The sequence below is a fragment of the Anser brachyrhynchus genome, assembly GCF_964034855.1.
Source record: "Anser brachyrhynchus genome assembly, chromosome: 16".
Lineage (NCBI taxonomy): Eukaryota > Metazoa > Chordata > Aves > Anseriformes > Anatidae > Anser > Anser brachyrhynchus.
In genome coordinates this window covers 5597503-5617251 of record NC_137734.1, presented here as the reverse complement: position 1 = coordinate 5617251, position 19749 = coordinate 5597503, and the positions used below count along the sequence as shown (strand labels likewise).

Genomic DNA, 19749 nt, shown 5'->3' with positions numbered 1-19749 from the left:
ATCACTGTTTTCTCCTATTAATCAAAAATGCACCTTGGCAACAAGTTTCTTCTAGCCGTGGTGTGGCTGAAATTGTTAACAAAGTGAGGGTTGTTTTGTGTAAGTGATAGCGATGTAGTATTGCAGGTGACCTTGATGCATGTCCATTGCAATTAATCTGATCTGAACAATACTGACTGTATGGACACTTACGTATAAACAAAAAAGGCAAACTACATTCATTAGACTTCATAAGTTTTCAACTTTGAGTAAAAACTGCGGTGCTCTATGTGAATTTCAGCATGGATGAAAATGTAGGGGAGTCCTCCAAATCCAAGCAGGTAAGTTCAGAGCTGCCAGCTGTAATCTACTTTTGTAAGATGATGCCAACTTGGCAAACCCCTTATGCTGTGGCTCGTCTAACACTTAAGGGTGTACTTTGTACTTCTTGCAGAAAAAGCAGAATGTGGAAAGGTCTGGGCAGCAATGCTGAACAGTTGTTTACTTTGGGGACTTTTATTATGCATGACTATATGTTGTATAATGTTTCCTTTGTCTTATTCCTCATTAGTTTCCAATTAACTTGCAGATGTATATAAAGCTTATCATTTTCTACCAATTACTTGGAATGTTTATGGACAGCTATGTTTTATAGCTCAATGAGAGAATCTGTTTATAAAAATAAAACAATCTAAGAGATTACGTTAAAGAAGACAATGTTTCCAGAATATCAGCCAAAGAAAGCTCTACTGCAAGTCGTAAGCGAACTGAATTACCTCCTGATTTGAAATCTAATAAAATGTTATGACATAATCTGTAGTTTATACTATAAATTAAACCCCCACAAATAGCAAAAATAATAAGCTAGTGACATCCTAGGCTCCAAATCTAATTAACAGTAGAATAGCAGGGACCTGGGAAAAAAAAAGCATGCCTTTATGACATTGTGACCATCTTTTCTCCAACTCAGAGAAGGAAGTTACGGAAGAAAAGCAGTACGTTATTTGAGCATGTTGCTATACATTGCTGAAGATTTTAACAACTAGTCCTGATGTACTGGGTATAAAGTATTACCAAGTTTCACTACAAAACTAAGAGTTGTACTAAATATTTATATGGGTTCATGTTGTTTTGGCATGGAACGAAAACAGTGTTGGAACAAAAACAAAAGGTGAAACACGATTGGAGATGCTTAAACGAACTAATTGAAAAAGGAATTATCATGGACAAGAGCAGCTGGTGTTGAGACTTGGTACAAATACTGCAGATGTGCTTTTGCAGACTTCCTTACAGCACTGAATGTCATCATCCATTTAGCGCTGTTAATTTTAACGTATACATCACTCGTTTGCTATTGCTTTTATTGCCAGCAACAGAGCAACCCTCTTATTCCAGATATTTTTAGTCATTTTTATACATTTTTGGCGATTACAAAGTAAAACAATGTTCATGATAACATTCATGATACAAAGAACCTGTGGGTGTATGAGGTACAATGTGTATCAGAGCTTGTAGTCGTGTGGTAACATGAATTCTCACATTAATGTTTTATTACCATATTTCTATTCATCTCTTACCTGTTAGCTAATCAGCCCTGATTAGGACTTGCTCTAACATAACCAGTATTCTTTGAAAGTTTTTCTCTGTTAATAGGACTGCTGTTATCCTTGAAAACATGGTATCTCCTCCCCCTGGCCTGCACATCTGAAGTCCAGTAGCCTAAAAAGAATTCGTATACACAAAAAATTGTTTATTAATTATACATAAACTAAACTAACCCTTGGCATGTTTCTGCTGGTAACAGGGACATCCCCATCTCCTGCTTCAGTGTTACAGACCCCTTGACTTGATGTGGCACAGAAATGTTTTATGAATTCTTACGAACTTTCAGATCATAGAAAACTACGAGGGGGAAGACGAATGACTACATAGTGCTGTTACAACTATGCTGGCCTAAGGTCATCAGAAAAGCGGCACTTCACATTATTTAGACAAATTTGCAAACTGAAACTGAAAAATATTTCAAGTCATGTGGAGTTAAAAAAAAAAAAAAAAAAAGCTTTTGTTAGCCTGTGCGTAGGGGGAGCCTTAAAACCACCGAGCTGACCCGAACGCGTGTCTTTATTCACTAAAAAGCCCGTGTTTCCTGTAGCTGGAGGCCGGCGCGGGTTTCCACCAGCCCTGCAGCGCTCCCTCCTGTAGCCCCGCGGTCGGGACCCGGCCTGGAGCCGTCGCTGTGCCGAGCCCCGGGGGGACCCAGCTCGCCTCTCCGCGCCCCCCGAGCCCGGCCGGGCCCGGCCCCCGCGGCAGGAGGCGGGCGGGCGGCAGACGTCAGCCGCAGCCTCTCTCTGGGCCGCTCCGTGCTGCATCATCCCCGCCTCCGGCCGCCTCCCCCCGTCCCTCCCGGCCTCTCCCCGCGTCCCCGTCAGGCCACCGGGAGCAGCCGCTGCCCGCCCGGCCCTGCCCGGCTCGGTCCCGCTCGGGGGCGCTGAATAAAGCCGCGGGGCCCGCCCGCTGCCGTCCCTCCCTTCCCCTTCCCCTCCCTTCCTCCCTCCCTCCCTTCCTCTCTCCGCCTGGTGCCGCCACCGCCGAGGAGGAGGAGGAACATGGCGAAAGCGGAGCAGGTCCTCAGCCTCGAGCCGCAGCACGAGCTCAAATTCAAAGGTACGGGGCCCGCCGCCCGCCGCCGCCTTCCCCGCCCGCCGGCCCCGCTCCGGCGGCAGCCATTTTCCGTGGGCCGGGGCCGGGCGCCCGCTGCCAAAATGTCCTTCAGCGCCGCGGCTTTCCCCGTCCCCCTCCTCCTCCTGCCACCGCCCCCGTCCTCCCCGTTCCCCCCCGTCCCCTTTCCCGCACCCCTTGGGGGCAGCGGGCAGCCGGCAGCCCCCGGCCTCCGCGGGGCCGCAGCGCGGTGCGGGGGGGTCCCGGGCCTGGCCCCGCCATGGCCGCGCTGCGGGGCCGAGGGCGGCCTGAGGGGAAGCCGGGAGGGAGCCGGGAAAGCTCCCGTTGTGCCCCCGGGAGGGGGAAGGACGGAGCCCGGGGCCTCGGGGAAGGGGAAGGGAGACGTGGAGCCGGCTGAGGCGGGGGCAGGCGCTCGGCCGAGGTCCCCGAGGAGCTGGGGCACCCCCGGACGTGTGCGGCGGGGCTCGGCCGGGCTGCGGGCAACCCTGGGCCCCCCGGCTCCATCCTTGGTGGCATTTAAAGGCGTGGGTGTTTTTTCGTTTTATCTTCGTTACCGTAACGCTGTGAGGCATTTAGACACATTCCTCGTGAATATTCCGCCTGCCCCAAACCCCATCTTTCCCTCAAGTCCAAAATTTGAATGGGTCGGAGCGGTTGCTGGCATTGAAATTCCAGTGTTGTGACCTGACAGATAGCGCTGCTGTAATGCAATATTCGGGGATTACAAATAAGCATTCGGCAAGTTTATTTATGCTGCAAGAGTCAGAGGTTCTTTAGAGCTTCAGATGAGTATCTGGCAAATTTTCCTTTTTTAAAAATAGTGACCTATTTGCTGGCATCTGGTAAAACTACTGCTTATTCAAAAGCCTTTCATATAATGTTTTTACACGTAGGAGAAGCCTCTACTTTTATTTAGTAGTAAATATTTCAATATAAACTATTAGTATAAACTGGGCTTACAAGAAAGCATAATAATAAACAGTGGCTGGAGTGAATGTGTCTTTGTTGCAAGCTGAAGTCTTTGCATGTTGTTATGGCAGCAGAATCAAACATGCTTAAGAAGCAAACTGTTCTAATATTGTTTATGTTAAGGGCTGATATTCATCTGATCGTGCTTGTTGTGAATGTGAGTAACGTTACTTCCATCAAGAAAGCGTATCCAAGCTGAGGCGGGCAAGAAGTGGGGCCTTACTTAGTACAGACTTGCCAGAGGCACCTAGTTGTGGTTCAGGGCCTTTTCTTATCGTTTGGTTGCAAGCAGGTGTAAAACTAGCCAAAAACTGTGGGTTTTATTTGCTGTTGTTGGGATAAAGCTAACTAGTCCGGCTGCCTGGTCCTCAGTTGAGGATCTGGAACTGCTGAAGTTAAATCCGCCAACCGTAGAGGTTTTCTTTGTCAAATCTTCAGCCAGCATCGTACGTTCCTTATAATGTAAAACGTTGCTTGACTAGCTGCAGCTAATATATGGCTTAGTTTAAAAGTATGCTTAAATATTAATGTTCAAATAGGCTTAATGCTATGGATAGCCTTTATATGCCTTGGCAATAAATTCTGTCTTACAGCCCTTCCTGACAGGCAGTGCTGACCACTGTCCTTCATTCAGGAAAGGCCAATTTGAAGTATTCATGAAGTCAATTCCGCTCTAAGCAATTCTTGTCCTGTTTTTGTGGTGGCCTGGTAATGTGGCAGCAACGATTCTCTCGCCTTTGTAAACAGTTGCGTTTCTTTGCAAAGCATTGCTTCGCTCAGCACGCGCAGATGCGGACAGGTGCCAGTAGCGCTGCCGACTGGTGCAGCTCTGCTTCCTCGCTGGTGTGCCCAAAAGATTTGACGCTTCAGGGCAGCGGTGGCAGCGAGGTGGGATCCTAAACCGAGTTTCACAAACGCTGGAAATGGATAAAGGTCTCTGTCAAAATGCAGACGGGTAGAAAAAGCAGAAAATAATCAGCTGTGCTGTTGTCACGCTGGTCTGTATAACTCTTAAATATAAAATCTAGAGGGAGGTGTGACATTTATGAAAGGATGCAGGAATAAGATACCAAAGTGAGGATTCATTCTGTGTGTCCCAATGTGTGGGATTGCAGCAGTCTCTGTTAGCCACTGCTTTCACTTAAAAGAAAGGATCTGAAGACCTTTTCTAAGAAGCTTTTGTAACCTCTCGTTTTGCAGCAATTCTTCTAAATGCATTTAGGTCTTTCAAAATACCATTTGTGTCTTTTTTTTTGCACAAATATCAAAGAAGGTATTCATGCCAGAATTGTTTTTCATAGCATGTGAGCGTGAGCAGGGTTGTCTTTCCTCTCCATCTCCTACACCATAACACACGCTCCAAAATAGCATCACCATGTGCTGCGCTGAAATGCAGCTGTGAATAGCGGGAGGCAGGACACTCCTCTCCTGACCATAATGTGGCTGGAGATGCCTGTTTCTTACCCTGCTCATGTGAAATAGCAGCTTTGCAGCTGTGCCAGTGACTTCTGTTGGTCACTGCAGTTTTGCTGCTTAAGTGAGAAAGCATTGAACTACAAGTTTATCATTTAGACTTTATTGGTAATGAATGGTGAAAAAGACCCTTGTTATACGTGACAACGTTTGCATTTATTTTTCCCTTCCTTTATTGTTAATCAAGGACACAGCATGCAACAATCAGATTTTCTGCCATGAATTAGATCTCAATATTTGAGGACCTGACTTAAGGAAGCACAAGCTTTAAAGTTATGCAGGGATGTGTAATTCTGGCCCCTTTTGTTAGATGGGTTTTGATAGCGTTGGTAATTACAGTGCCACACTTGTGCTATGGGGCACTGCCTTGTTCACTTTGCGGGATGGCCCCCAGTCAGGCAGACCTATCCTTCCAGCATCATGAGCCCACTTGGAACAGATTTATTTAATGCCAGCAAGTGATGTTTTGTTAGAACAGAACTTATTGTACGACCCACCTGGGTTTTCAGCTGCTTGAAATGCCGCAGCATCCTCTGCAGGTGCGATTTGGGGTGGGGGTGGCTAGCAGAGGGCTTGTGCCAGCGGGTGGAGGTGGCGTGGGCTGCGGTGCATGGCAGAGGGGTTTTGGGGGGTTGCTACAGGTGAGCCCGGGCTTATGACTCAGCACTCACTCTGTTGCAGTGCTCCCCAAGTGGCAAGTAGCAGTATTGTGCGACCAGATTAATTCCTCGCCAACCAGCACAAGTTGCTGCCAGTTGGTAATGCAGTTTCCTGCGTCCGGTGTGTGATTTTTTCCACCTGCACAACAACTGCAGTACGCCTCTGTGTAGCCTTCCTTTCTGAAAAGAGCACAATAACAAACCAGAATGACCAGTATTCTCCATTCTTAATCGTACTGCTCCAGCAGTGGCTCCAGGCCCAGCGGTGTTCCTTCCAAGCCATCGCCCGTCGCTGGCTCTGCTGCATCCTGGGGGTATGTCAGAGCTGCAGACGAAGGTGCGGCCTCAGCCCTTGCAGCACACTCCCAGGTGCATGGCTCTGAGCTCCTTTGCGTGTCTGTGGGCAAGCTACAGCCAGATCCATGCCTTGCAGGTTGGCAAAACCTCCTCTGTCTGATGCGAATGTCCAATTCTTACCGGAGACCAAGCTAAGGCTTTTTGGTCCAGCGGCTTGGCAACGTTTGGGACGTACGATCAGCCTTGAATCTGCTGTCGTCAGGGCTGGAAAGAAAGGTTCGGGACCTAGCGGGATGTTGTGACTCAACTATGTACTTACCGCTCCCTCCCTGTCATGATCTGTGTGTAACGGCCGAGGCACTGGAGGTATTCGGAGGGATTTGGCTGCCTGCTCATCCTGTTCTGTATTGGATAAACAGGGATTTCTCATCGCTGCCGCTGGAACAGGCTTTGTTTAAGAATGTAAAATACTGACAGTGTTATGAAAAGTTGCCTCTTTAGTATAATTAATATGCATCTTTTAAGTTGAAAATTTATACAGTGTTTCCTTTTAAACTGTTAGAGCCCTTCTGGTGTTCACAGCACAATGGCAGTCAGCGCTAGGATTTCTTTACTCTTTGAAGGCTGCTGTGTCAATGACTGTCTGCTCTTCTGCTGGAAAATGTACCGTTCTATGATTGCTTCAGTTTAGCCCAATTCCTAATAAAGTCATTGTTAGATCAAATATGAGTAAACCTTCACATCCTTCTGCATATTTGATCAAGTTTTACACTTAAAAAGAGAACAGTATTTAAATAACAGGCAGGCTTCATAAATCTGTATGAATCTATAGTTCATTAGTCGTTTTTTGGTGACACTTAAATATTTGTAGTTCATCTTATGCTAGCTATTCTCGCAACTTAGGTAAAATCAGTAGTTTATTCTAACTATTAAGTGTTCACTATAGTTGGACAGACTTGCTGCATCTCATTGAATTATTCTAATTTCACGTGCGTTAATTTTATAATTGCCTCTTCGCTTTCCATAGACTCTTCACTTAAAAAGAGCAATGCTTGGAGGAAAAGAGCTGAAGATAAAGGCAACGGAATGATGCGTTGTACCTATTTAGTGATACATCTCATTTTTTGAAAGGTGGGATAAGTTAAAGACAGCGTTTCCTTAATCAGCTGGTGTTCTGCATGCTAGAGACATGACACTAACAGCCCTGCTGGGAAAGGAGGAGGAATTGTACGAGTGTGGGCTGACAAAAGTTTGAAACTTACAATAGGATCCATCTTTGGTTAGAGAGCCAAATAATGATTATTTGAGGTGTGTGAAGCAAATAAAAGAAGTTTAGCCACATTTTCTGTTAAATTTAATTAACGTATTTAGGTCTCCTAAGATTATTTCCAAAAATCTCACAATCTATTTGAAGGTTTCAGCCAGTGCGATGTATGGGTTAAGGGCTTTTGAATAATTTTGTACTGCATTGATTCTAAGAATTGCAGTTGAAGTAATAAGCATTAATGGGAGCAAAGCATTACTACTTCAAGGAAGAGCCTAATGCAGTGATAAAATCAGCATGAGCAATTATAATTTGGAGCTTACTTCTTCTCTTAGGTTTGTGGCATTTTGTGTTTTTAATATGATCAACTCCTTGCCTTTATTGGAAGGGGCACGTACATTCAGAGTTTCCAGTTTCATATGAATCTGATGTTTGTGCACCGATTTTCAGCTAAGTTAATTTTTAGTGGGAAAATCATACGGCTGCTCTTTTAAGAGGTCATTGTAGTGGAAAAACTTGCTCAGTTTGAGCTATGGAACCATTGCGATGGTAGGTGACAAACAAGGGTGTCCAGCTGATTATTGAAAGCTCCTTGGTGGCGGAATGCCAGTCTGAACTGGTGATGGCATGTGTCCTCTGTTCATCACTTCCGAAAATATGCCTGAATAATAAACTATATTGAAGGTAACGGGTGACCGTCTCTACAGACACAGGTAATGTATCGTAGCAGATGTAGATTCACGCATGTGCGTAGCAGTAAATCATCTGTTTACCAGCTGCAACCCACCAGGCCACGTGCGATGTCGTAGCACCTGTGAGACGGGAATGTGGAGTCAAAATCTGCGCAGGAGTTTTCTGATAGTTTCTTCTCCCTGGAAATAAAATGATTGCATCTGTCTTCTCACTTCACAGGTTTTATAAATCATTTATGAATCAATGCAAAAAGAAATCAAATTAAAGAAATTTAAAAATTTCTTTTAAAATAAGTGAGCTACATCTGAATACAAGGCTGAATTCTGCCTAATTATACTTTAATTCAGAATTAAGATTGTAAAAAATCAGAGCACGAGCCTTTAAATAGATTCTTGGATCTGTTTTGAAACTCAACTGGAAAAATGGCATCATCGCCATAGTGAGTGATCCAACTTTATGAGCTCAGCTCAGCTTACATCTATGAACAAACACCCGCTTCAAAAGAAGCTTAATTTGTTGCACGCACCCCTCTCTAGAAGGTATCGATTGCATCAAATGAGCTTTGGATCAAGCGAGCAACTTCTGCATATGTTGTAATGCAATTTTTGCAGAAAACCGGGTGACCCGGGGGTCTGTCTTGTTTCTTGCTTTCGGCGTGCCTCCAAACAGAGCTTTTTGCCTAGCCGGAGACAATGCAGGAGTCAAATGACCCTTGCTAATTCTGCCCACGTCTTGCAGCCACACTCATTTTCTACTATCTTGTTACCATATTGGTCTTATGTTTGCTCCCTGCTGGGAACAACTAATAACTACTGAAAGCATTTCACAGTTGGTACAATAACAGCCTTTTTGCTTTTTCTGTCAGTGCAGTTGGTTGGCTCCGAGAGCTTTTATTGATGATGTTTGCAACAGTTTTGTTTGTGGTACCAGCTGTTGTTTCAGGCTTCAATTTCATCTTCGTTTTCGTAGGGAATATGATCTTTCACGTTATCACCGTGCCACTGCAAGCCATCCTTTTCTCCCTGTAAGCAAAACCTGGGTGATTTCAGTGGGGTCCAGTGAGGTGGCTGAGGGCCGAGTCCTGCTTCCCTCACCGTGCCGCTTCCCTCACCATAAGTGAGGCCGAAAGGAAGCCTGTGCTGCTTACATACATCAATATTTAAATAGCCCTTTATCTAAATTAAGGGCCAGACTCATGCCAAATCTCTTTTTCTGACTTTTGACCCGAAATTTATTCAATATATAAATCCTTTCATACCTGCTTTGTAGACTGAGAGCTCTATCAAAGGCAAAGGAATATCTGTAATGTGGCTGGGCTGCTGGTGCAGCCTTGGCCTGCTAGGCAGCCCTTCAGAAGGAGGGATTTGTGCCATCAGTCCAGAGCAGCTGTCACAATCTCGCTGTCACTGAAAACATATGCAAAGCAAATCACCATTTCCATGTTTAATTCAGTGCGGGATTAAAATGCACACGGATGGAAGTGATTGAGTGTTTACACTAGCAGGACAACCCTACTGAAAGTTGACCGAGCCTGTCCTTTCTGCGTTATAGCTGTTCTGAAAATTGCTTACCTCTACTGGAATCCTTCTTGCCCCAAAAACGTTTGTACATGTTTGTACAAATTGGGTGCTGCTGCCGCATGCAGTGCTTTATCCCACATTATTATAAATACTTTATGAAAATAATCTCTTTACTAAACTACCTTAGTGTCTAGCTTTCCGAGCTGTAAACGAAGCCCTTCATACCGTGGTGCTGTGGATGAAAGATTTCATAGTTCTAAATTTAATTCTGTTTTCTTGGTTGGTTTCCACGAGGTGTGGAAAAAATAGAGAAGGGGGAGGTTTGCCTGGTGATCCATTTACTTTTGATGCAAATTATAAAATCGTGTAGGTGTGGGACTCACTATGCAGCTAAATCTTATGTTTTTGCAGACATTTCTAAAGACTTGATTCAAGTTAGTTGTGTTTGTAGAAGCCATGTCAAGTGACTGTGGAACTCTTTAATTAAAAAAAAAAAGAAAAAACTTTTGGTTTTCCCCTGACTGCTTTTTTTCATCTAACCAGTTATTTCATCCTTGTTGGTGCTTCTAATGTTTCTCGCAAGCAGGAGTCCAGCCCTCCAGTGTGCAGTTGTGTGGTTGGACTGTCACCCTTGCCTGTTTATATTTGCAGCTGTTGAATTTTGCAGTATGTGACTTACCAATGCATTTTGCATCTTTTCAAAGTGTTTGCATGCGTAATTTCCGCTGGTTTGCAATATCCTCTCATCTGGCCTTCCTACATGCTCACCAGACTGAGAGCAAAGGTCAAAGGGCAGTAAGGTATTTTAAAAATATTTTTATAGCTGATTTTACTCTGAACTTCTTGGTTTCACTCATACAGGGATGCAGATAATGCGTATGGGAGTTTAGGTTTGTAGAATGCCACTTAGTACGTTTATCTTGTTCTATGCCAAATGGTAAAACTGTCAGGTATTTTTACCCTTTATTAAGGTCTCTCACTGCTTATGACTAATTTTTTGATTTGTTTTTGTTTTATTTTTTCCTTTGATCTTGAAAGCACAGTTAATGGGCTAATTTTCAAATGGTTCCCAAGAAATGTGTCTTGCTAAATTCAGGATTCCTCCTAATTTGTAGATATAATTAGTATCTTGCTGCCTATTTAGATTTTTTTTTTAACTTGGAAAAGCAGCTACTCATTGTGCGTCCCAAAATCTCTAATTTTGCTCTTTTCTTCTGGTATTTGCAATTTATGCATAATTTTGCAGTTAATATTTGTTCAGTTGCTATTTAAGTTACACATCAGACTTGTCTATTTGAAGAGTATATATGAGCATAAAATTAGAGTAGTTATGTTGTTCCTTCCCTACCATTTGAATGTGCATCTGAAATGGAGATTAGTGATTAAATTAGACCAGGGAAAATTACTTCACAAGAAGTGCAAGAAAAAAGGGTAATTTGGGATGGGGCGGAGGGGGATAAAACCGTGATGCCTCTTCCAGGGAGATGCTTCACACTGACTTCAGCCTTCAGCCAGCGCTGTTTTTGCCGGGGGAGGCTGTGCGCCAGGCCGTGGTGCTGCACTCCGCTGCTGCATCCATGCTTCTCCCCAGGGGCCTGCGCTTTGTTTCAGTATCTTTTTGGTACCCACCCAGCAACCCGCGTGCGTGAGGCTTCGAGCTGCGCAGAACTAAGTAGGTATCTTATTACATGTAGGTCTTAGTATTTCCTGGTTGTTGAAAGAGATGTAGCTGCTATTCCACCACGAAAAGAGAGTATGCCACTATTTTCTGAGCTGTTTTCCTACCTGGAGAGAGCTGATATGTGTGGTATTTGTGAGTGGAATGAACAAAGAAACATGATATGTTTGGCACTCGGTTCTAAAAGGATATGAAAGCACATTTGAAACAGATATACCTCTAAAAGCTGGCCAACTGCTATCAGTCTTTGGTTACTCGGTTGTATGCAGAAATCTGCACTAAATTGAGGATGTAGAGAAAATATTTCTTACGTGATTTTGTTGTTGAAGATCCCTGTAAGTAATGTTCAGGTCTAATGAAACTCCGAATAGATCAGTTCAGGGGGAAAAAAACAAATGGCAGTGGTACCAATATTACGTGAAGGACATGTTCTTCCATTTCGCCTGGAACCTTATGTGTGGCCTCACAGCTCTTACAACTGTGAAATCAAACTGTTAATGATGCTCTGAGGAATAGAAGGTGACAAATATTACGTGGTAATAGATATTCTGAAAATAGTCATCAGACTCATGGTGGTTTTTTGTCTTTTTTTCCTCTTGAACATGAGGCATGCTCTGGCAAAAATAGGTTGTGTCAAAATAGGCCAGGGAAGGACACCGATTAATCCATCCAAATGAAATCATTTACTGCCAGCCTTGATCCAACTTTGGCACCTGGATCATGTAATTCTGCTGGCTTTGTGTGTCCTTTTTTCCCCCCTTGTAGATCATTTTATTGATTACATGATATTAAAAAAAGAAAAACTCACTGCATAAATTATTTCACAGAGAGGGATTTGGATGGCACTTCTTGTTACATTTTTTTTTTCCAGCAAGGCTTCTACTGCTTAGCACAGCAAAAGTGGAAGTGGCCACTTCCCTCCCTTCATTCTTGCTTCAAGGGCTCTTTTGGGCGAGGATAGGCACGGTAAGAGTAATGAAATTGATTCCACAAGGGCACACTTTTCTAGCTGCTTCCCTGCAAAATCTGAGCTGAGACTGACAGGTTTATGAGTGGTTTACACAAGCATTAAAAGCAGCCTAAGTTTTTCTTGAACATAATTACCAAATTCGGGATAGCTGGGTCTTTTCAGGGAGTTACTTGTGAAATAAGATGTTTATGCAACACAGGCAATTCTTGTTTCTCATTCTTCGACTTCTTTGATTTCAAAAGTTGCTGATGCTCACTTAATTATGAATGTCTCCAGAGCCAGATGGTGGTGATGATTAAAACTTGGCATACAGTGCTTTTTACAGAAAATCTTGTGAAGATTAGTGTTTTAATTAGGTAAGTATTCTCCTGACTTCACAGAGAGACAAACTATAAGGGTCCAAACCTGCTCCTGTTTTGGAATTGCTGTCAACTCTTAAGGCTTTTAATAGCAGAAGATCAAGCCCTTAAGTGATTTGTCTTAAGACAAGTAAGGTAGGGGGAGAGTTTGATTGGATCTTAGGTGTTCTTGATTCACAGGCACCTGGCTGATAGCTCAAAATGCATTGCTTGACATTTCAGAGTTTGTTTTTAAAGGTCATCAACTTTATATGTAACTTTAAAAAGAAGTGTATAGTAAGGCAATTCTACACCTGTTATTGAGCCTTCTTGCTAATGTTTTGCCAATAGTGTGTTTATTTTAACCATCTCTCTGCTGATAGACACCCCCAAAAATAAAATGGCAGAAGCTGTGGATAGAAAGTGAAATCAGTACTGCCAGATGCATAATAAATTGAGAAACAATTTGGATACAGTGGTAAGAAAAGCTGGAAGTTGAGGGGCCAAAATGCTCCAGTGGAGAGCTGACTGTGCTTTTGGGCAGCCCCCCATCTGTCGGCAGGTTGATGCTGGCTGGGACCCAGCAGAAGGCTCACACGTATTGGGGCTGGAACAAGGGGCAGGTGTGCAGGCACTGCGTGTGTGTGGTGGGGAAGGGAGCCTGGAGCATTGTGTTCAGCCCCCACGCTCTCACTCGCTCACGGAGCAAATGTGGCTCTTTCAGTCGATGAGTTATTGCTCCATGTGGACATCTAGTTAGAATGCATCAATGCGTGGGGCTTGGGCTCTTGAGAACAGCCACAAAACAATTTAAGTTTCCCCTTCTATTGCTCTCTACCATCTCGCTTATTAAAGATTCCTTGGTTACCTTTCTAAGGTTGATGACTATATCATGTGATTAATGACTTTCGTCTGACACATCGATGGGATTCAGCCACGGTGAAATACGTCCTTCCCCTCCCATTGTAGCATTCGGCTGCTTTCCCCAACGGAACTACAAGCGGCTGCATCGCTCGAGGCTCTGGTCGTATTTCTGCCTGCATCTGGGTGTTTTACCTTCTGATACACGTCTGTGGTACTGAGATGAAGGGGCGAAAATTGTTGTTTAGGAAAAGGTGATGAAAGTGCATCTAAGACGTTCTGGGAATAACATGGGAATTTATTCTTACCTATGCTAATTACTGATTGCCAGTTTAATCTGACTTGACTCTGTACCAAGTGCTGCTGTGTTGCATTTGCTCCGAGAAGCACCAGTTCGGGAAATTTGTTTTAGGGGATGCCCAGCATTAAGCAGATAAGAATTTGCATTAGATTTAAACACACAACAAAAAATTGGGCATGTGCCTTAATCACTTCAAACGACTATGCCAGCGCTTCAAGGGAAAGTGTGACTGCAGGGCGTATGCCTAGATGTGCCAGCTTTAACCTGCTAAATGCGAGACCTTAGTGCCTTAACCTGGCAGAAGGCTGCTGCGCAGGAAGATGCGGTTTGCCTGATGGCAGCGTCTGAGTGCTGCTCGATCTGGCTGAAAACTGATTCTCCTTTTTCTCTTCCCCACTGCCCTCTCCCTCACTCCCTGCCTTTTAAGTGGATTAATTTTCAGCCTAAGCAGCTCCCTGGCTCAGCTCTCCGTGAAGCAGATGAACACCGCAGCTCGCGCAAGCAGTTGGTGGAGAGGAGAGGTCAGACCACCTCCCCTTGCAGCAGTGAGACAGACGTGCGAGGATCAAGCGGCCGTGAGACTGCGGCCCTACAAGTTTTCAGTTAACTACAAGGAAGAATTATTGGTAATATTTGCACATACAAATCTGCAAAGTTCCTGTCCAAGCATGTGGCATCAAAGCTCTGCCTCTGATGCCTACACTGACTTTTCATGTGCCAGACCATGCTGCAGCAGTAGTCTTGCAGCACTGAAAGTACATACGTGTAAGGATTGTTTATTTGCCATGCTAAAGCAAGAAGTTTTGGTTAAGATGAGAAAAACTGTGTTAGGGTTCTGTTCTGTTCAAGTGCAGTAGCTGTGTAGCATGGTTACTGGGAGCAGCCAGTGGTGCGAAACTTCAAGCAAAGCACTGTGCTAACCAAAAAGTTCTCAGCCTGGATTTGCTGTTACAGTTATGTGCACTTCTTTTTATTGCAATGAGACTTATTTAAAATTTAAATAGAGTTGACATCATGTTCTTCTGACCTAATTCTCAGGCTTTTGTATTATTACTAAAATGATCTGGGATATTATAATGCAGTACGCTGCGGAATGACACTCTTAGGAAAGATTGATACAGCACTGGTGTTTGAATAGGAAATGGAGCGTGGCAAATTCTGAGATAATGCTGTGATCTTCAAATGTGAAGGCTTGTATGCATAGCTCCTGGGTGGAAAGCCACAGCTGTAGCTTGAAACTAACCCTGGTGAAAAGTGACCCTGTGAAAAACCGTTACACTTGTTGTTGCATGAATATGACATCTGTGGTGGTTTTTTTGTTTTTTTTTGTCTTGGTACCTCCTTGTTTATGTTAGGAGATGCCCACGGTTTGCATTAAAACAAGTTGACTTTATCCTAACTGGCACGAAATTGTCGTCGGTCCTTGTGGAATATTCCAAACTTTCAGCACCAAATTCAGTTTGCTGCATTCTTCGTCCTGGACAGCTCGCTCCCATGGTGACCCATGTCAGATGATGCACGTACAGCCCCTGAGTTTCTCATAATTTTGTCCTTGGGATGACACCAGTGGCATTTTTCTCATGATCTTTAAAAACATGGGAGAAAAGTGTTTTCTCGTTTGTTTTGTTTGTTTTTAAGTGTGAAATGTCGTTTGGAAAGCGCCCTGCCCTTAAACTTGCTGGGTTTGTGTTTACAGAAATATAAGCTTCACTTTTCCAGCAATGTGGAAAACAATCACAAATATATTCTCTTGCTTTGAGCTGACCCCAGAAGTTTCGATGCCTCGCACTGAAAATTGAAGCTCCAGGGTCAATCTGTGTCTCGTGTGACCATTAACGCCCAAGCCGCCCTTACCCGAAATGCTCAGATCCAGCCATTAGAAAGCGAAGGCGCCTCTCCGGTACAGAATTAGGCTGTGCTTAACCCAGGGTCTGTTCCTACACACCCCAGCCTCCCCCCAAAAGCCTAACACAGGCTGGGATCCTTTAACAACAGCTGTCGAGGTTTCACCCAGCCGGAGCTGGCAGGCCGCGGGCCTTGCTCTTAGAAGGCAGGGACCAGGCCGATAGTATTTCAGCGCCGTGCCCTAATTACCCAAGTAGTACTCGGTTGTCTATTTCTTCTTCTGTTACGCACTTCAGAACACCTATAATGGCACGGTAATCCTGCGTTTGTCTGTTCCTGTTTGCTTTGCCTATGCTATTTGGATAGCGGTGCCAGAAGGAGCGTGCCTGGCACGCGTCTGCTGAAAGCAGGCATCAGCCTTGTGCAGTTGTGCTGGCTGCTCTGTGAAACCTGGAATTTGGGGAAAATGCATCTAAAAACTTTCTGTAGCCTAGCGGACAGAAAAAGAGGAAAAGTCAAGCAGACAAGAAATGATTTCAGTCTGCTGAAAGCTTTTGCTGCCAACGAATTCGGTATGGTCCGTGTTAGCAGTAAGTAAATCCATTTGGAAATTATTTTACACGCAGACTTTTGTCGTATTACTATTACAAACAGCAGCTTGAAGCTGGGGCACACAAATCCCGCACGCATTCATGGATCAGCCAAGTGAAAACACGGCATTTCCCCCAGGAAATTATCCCAGCATGCAGACTGGTGAAGCTGTTGAGGACGCAGCTGCACCCGTCGGGCTGCGAGCAGATGACCCTGACCCTGCCTCCCTGTGTGCTGTGCTCGAGCTGTGGTGTTTCCTAAGGCACATCCATAACTCTGAGGCATCAAGTAATTCCTTCGGAAACATTAGACTTCCCCCAGTTAGATCTACCTTGGAGATCTGCTACTGTCTTTACATATCTAAATGTTTGCTGGATTTTTCTGCTAGCTTGGCTTGTTTAATGTCTTTAACAACTCACAGCTGCTCTGCCCAGTTCTTTCCCACTAGACCTGCACGCTCCCTGCCTGCAGCACACAGGCAGAACTCCTGTTTCATTCTTATTCGCATCCTGGCGTTTCATCACCAGGCACAGATTTGGTGAAGCCTTTGTCATCGGATCTGAAAATTTCACTGCTTCACTTTTTTGCTGCCAGGTTGCGTTGGAAGCGCAGGGCTGGCTTGTTGGGAGCACGGGCAGCACGGTCCCCTGCTGCTGTCGGGGTGCTGTCTTTTTGTGTTTGTTTAATTATTGCTTAAAACAAATTGGATTGAGGGCTATGGCTGCAGGACGGTAATCCTTGCACAGCTGTGTTAAGTGGCATTTTAGGAGATGAATTTATGTCATAAATTAGAAGAGTAAACAATCTTAAGTGCTTTTAAGCCAACCATGCTGCAGTTGAGAACCAATCCTATTTTCTGCGGAGAGCAGGAGGATGATGGGGGGATATTGCATGTTTTTATTAGTACTAATTATAAAAATGATCATTCACTATTTTTAAATTTTAGGACTTCTACTCCTGAAGGTAGATGAAAATATTTTATTCAGGCATCAAATTACCGTTTTTATGCAGAAGACAGTTGATCAAACCATGTTTAAATTTCTTTAATTTTAATTCTCTGTGATCTGAGCAAGCAGTGCAGTTGCATGCTACCTGCCTGATTTATCAGTGCCTTACAGAAAACCAGGAGCCAGCCTTTCCTCAAACTGAAGGGATTTGGGCAGTTTCAGGTAGGCAGTGAGCTTACGAAAAACCCGTCTGCCTGCACTTGGTGTTGCAGAAGTTGACGGTGGGTCGGATCTGGCTGTGCTAATACAGAAGTCACAGCCCGTGCTGTCAGCTTCCGGGAACTTTCCTGTTTCCACGGGGTTATTTCCTGTCTCTGAGGCAGGATTTTGTTTATGGAGATTGCTTCTGATGTACCATTTCTAGCAGCCAGCAGAACTATTTCCCCCCACCCCACCTATTTTCGTCCGTACACAAGTGTACGTGGTACCCGCGAGCCTGCCTTTACTCTGGTTCAGTATCGGAGGGGAATAACTCTGGTACAGCAGAGGGCTTGGCACCGTTTGAATGCCATGCTGCTGTGTTGGCAGCATGTAGAAATGATCCCCCCTTGTTGTTTGCTATTAATGACCAACTTCAGCTGTGGTGCCGTGAGCGTTCGGCTTCGCTGCGTCCCGGGCTGCGTGCGCCGTTACCGTGCGTGCCACAGATGGAAGCCGAACGTCTCATTACTTTATGAGATTTGTGAGCAGAGATCTGGAGCCTGCTCAGCCTCTGCTTGAGAAGTGCTTTCTGTTGCGATTTAAAGGCTGCTCTTGCTCTCTTCCGCAGGTCCTTTCACAGATGTTGTCACTACAAACCTGAAACTCGGCAATCCTACAGACAGAAATGTGTGCTTCAAAGTCAAGACCACAGCACCACGCAGATACTGTGTAAGGCCTAACAGTGGAATTATCGATGCAGGAACATCAATTAATGTTTCTGGTAAGTCATCCAGGTGTCTTTTTTGGTAATTGAAAATAGCTTCATCAAATGAGTTATTTCTTGGAATGCTTTGCCATCTGAAAGTATTTTGTGGAATGCTTGTAAAAGCAAGAGGTGGTGACTTCATAGGGAGTTAGCCATTTCATCTGTCTTTACTTCCCTTATTCCTGGTCTAGCAGTAATGGGCTTGTTTTGACATCTTGTTTTAGGGCAGGGGGAGGGGGACTATATAAATAATTTATGTAGTTCCATAGCAGCCTTAGCCAGCCTATCCAAGTCGGTACCGCTGCAGCCCTGCCCTCCCTGTGGGATTATTTTTGTACGGCTAGTTTTTTTGCCAGCTTAACTTCCTGAACCAGCTCATTGCAGGGTCAGACAAGTGCTTGGACAGGCACATTGAGGGAAGAATAAAACTGGGTGGACTGCAGCCACACAGCTTAGACTGATAGGCTTTTGCCAAACTGCCTAATACAACCAACTAGTAATGCAAACATTTACTTTGCAGCCGTGCTTGTTTTGTGTTCCTTGGGGATGCTGTATGCTTTGGTGCTAGAAATGTCAAGTGACTAAATCTTTGCTGTTTCACAGGAAAAGTTAATGATTTTCTCTAATGAGTCAGTAGCTCTTGGCTTGCCTAGGTTTGGTAATGGAAAAATGAAGGAGTGTGTTACATTGAAAGCATAAAGGACTGATTAGCTTAATAATCTAAAGGACTCTGTCAAAGCATTTAATAGTGTCAGGCTGCAGAAATTAAGTCTGACTTCTGAGTTAAGAAAATGATATCTGTAAACATGCAGACTTGTTTTACTATTTTTAATAAATTTTAATATTGCATAATAGAAGCACACAAGGTACTGGCCTATGGGAAGACCATCACAACAAAAAAATACTTACTGATAGGTTGCATGATTTGCCATTAGTCTTACCAAACTTCCTTAACATGTAGTAAATAATTTTGTGGTCTCTAACTACTGCTTTATACTTCAAAAAATCAAAATGTAAAAAGCAGGACTTAAGTTACTAATGAATAAAATGTAAAATATTTAAATGCTTTGTTCTTGGAGACCTTGCTTCAACCAAATAAAAACTGATCCCCAAAATACTTCACGTTATAGTATTTAGAGACTAATGTGAATCTTCTTGTACATGCCTGCATTTGCAAACTCACTGGTCTTTTGTCTTTGGGGATTCTTATTGTGTCGAGTTAAGTGTGCATATGATTGCAGAATTGTACCTTGCTTGCACTTAGTATCTGGAGAATGTTACAGAGTGAGGAGGTAACCGGTGCACTGTGGTACCTACAGGTGGGACAGGCAAAGCGGTTCTGCTTCAGGAGAAGCCTAGCACGTATGCAGTAAGCTCTGAAATGACTGATATGTAAATGGAAAAGATCTCCAGAGAGGAATCGAAATTCTTATAAACTATGGACAATTCCCAAGTATAGCTGTCTGTCATCTATACTAGCTGCAGGCAAGCATATTAAATGCATTGAAATCAATGAAGTGATAAAAAAATTAGTATGGTTTCTAGCTACAAATTATCTATATGCTATAAAGATGGCAATTCTTTTCATCTTTCAGATGAACTTTCAAAATTAAAAGCCGTTTTCCTTTGCTAGTACCTCATATACTTTTTAAAATGTTTTCTTGAGCTCAACATTGATTTTTTTTCTTAAACTTCTGCTTACAATGACCCTTCGCTCT

General features: G+C 43.9%; 1 protein-coding gene across 1 annotated transcript in view; it reads left to right on the top strand.

The window, feature by feature from the left end:
• The first annotated feature begins 2324 nt into the window (after positions 1–2324).
• VAPB (VAMP associated protein B and C) overlaps positions 2325–19749 on the top strand; it is a 30643-nt gene continuing 13218 nt past the window's right edge. Inside the window, exons 1-2 of the mRNA XM_080558223.1 lie at positions 2325–2643; positions 17894–18046. Coding sequence (XP_080414349.1) covers positions 2586–2643; positions 17894–18046 — 211 coding nt within the window. The 5' untranslated portion in view covers positions 2325–2585. The remainder of the gene's footprint in view (positions 2644–17893; positions 18047–19749) is intronic.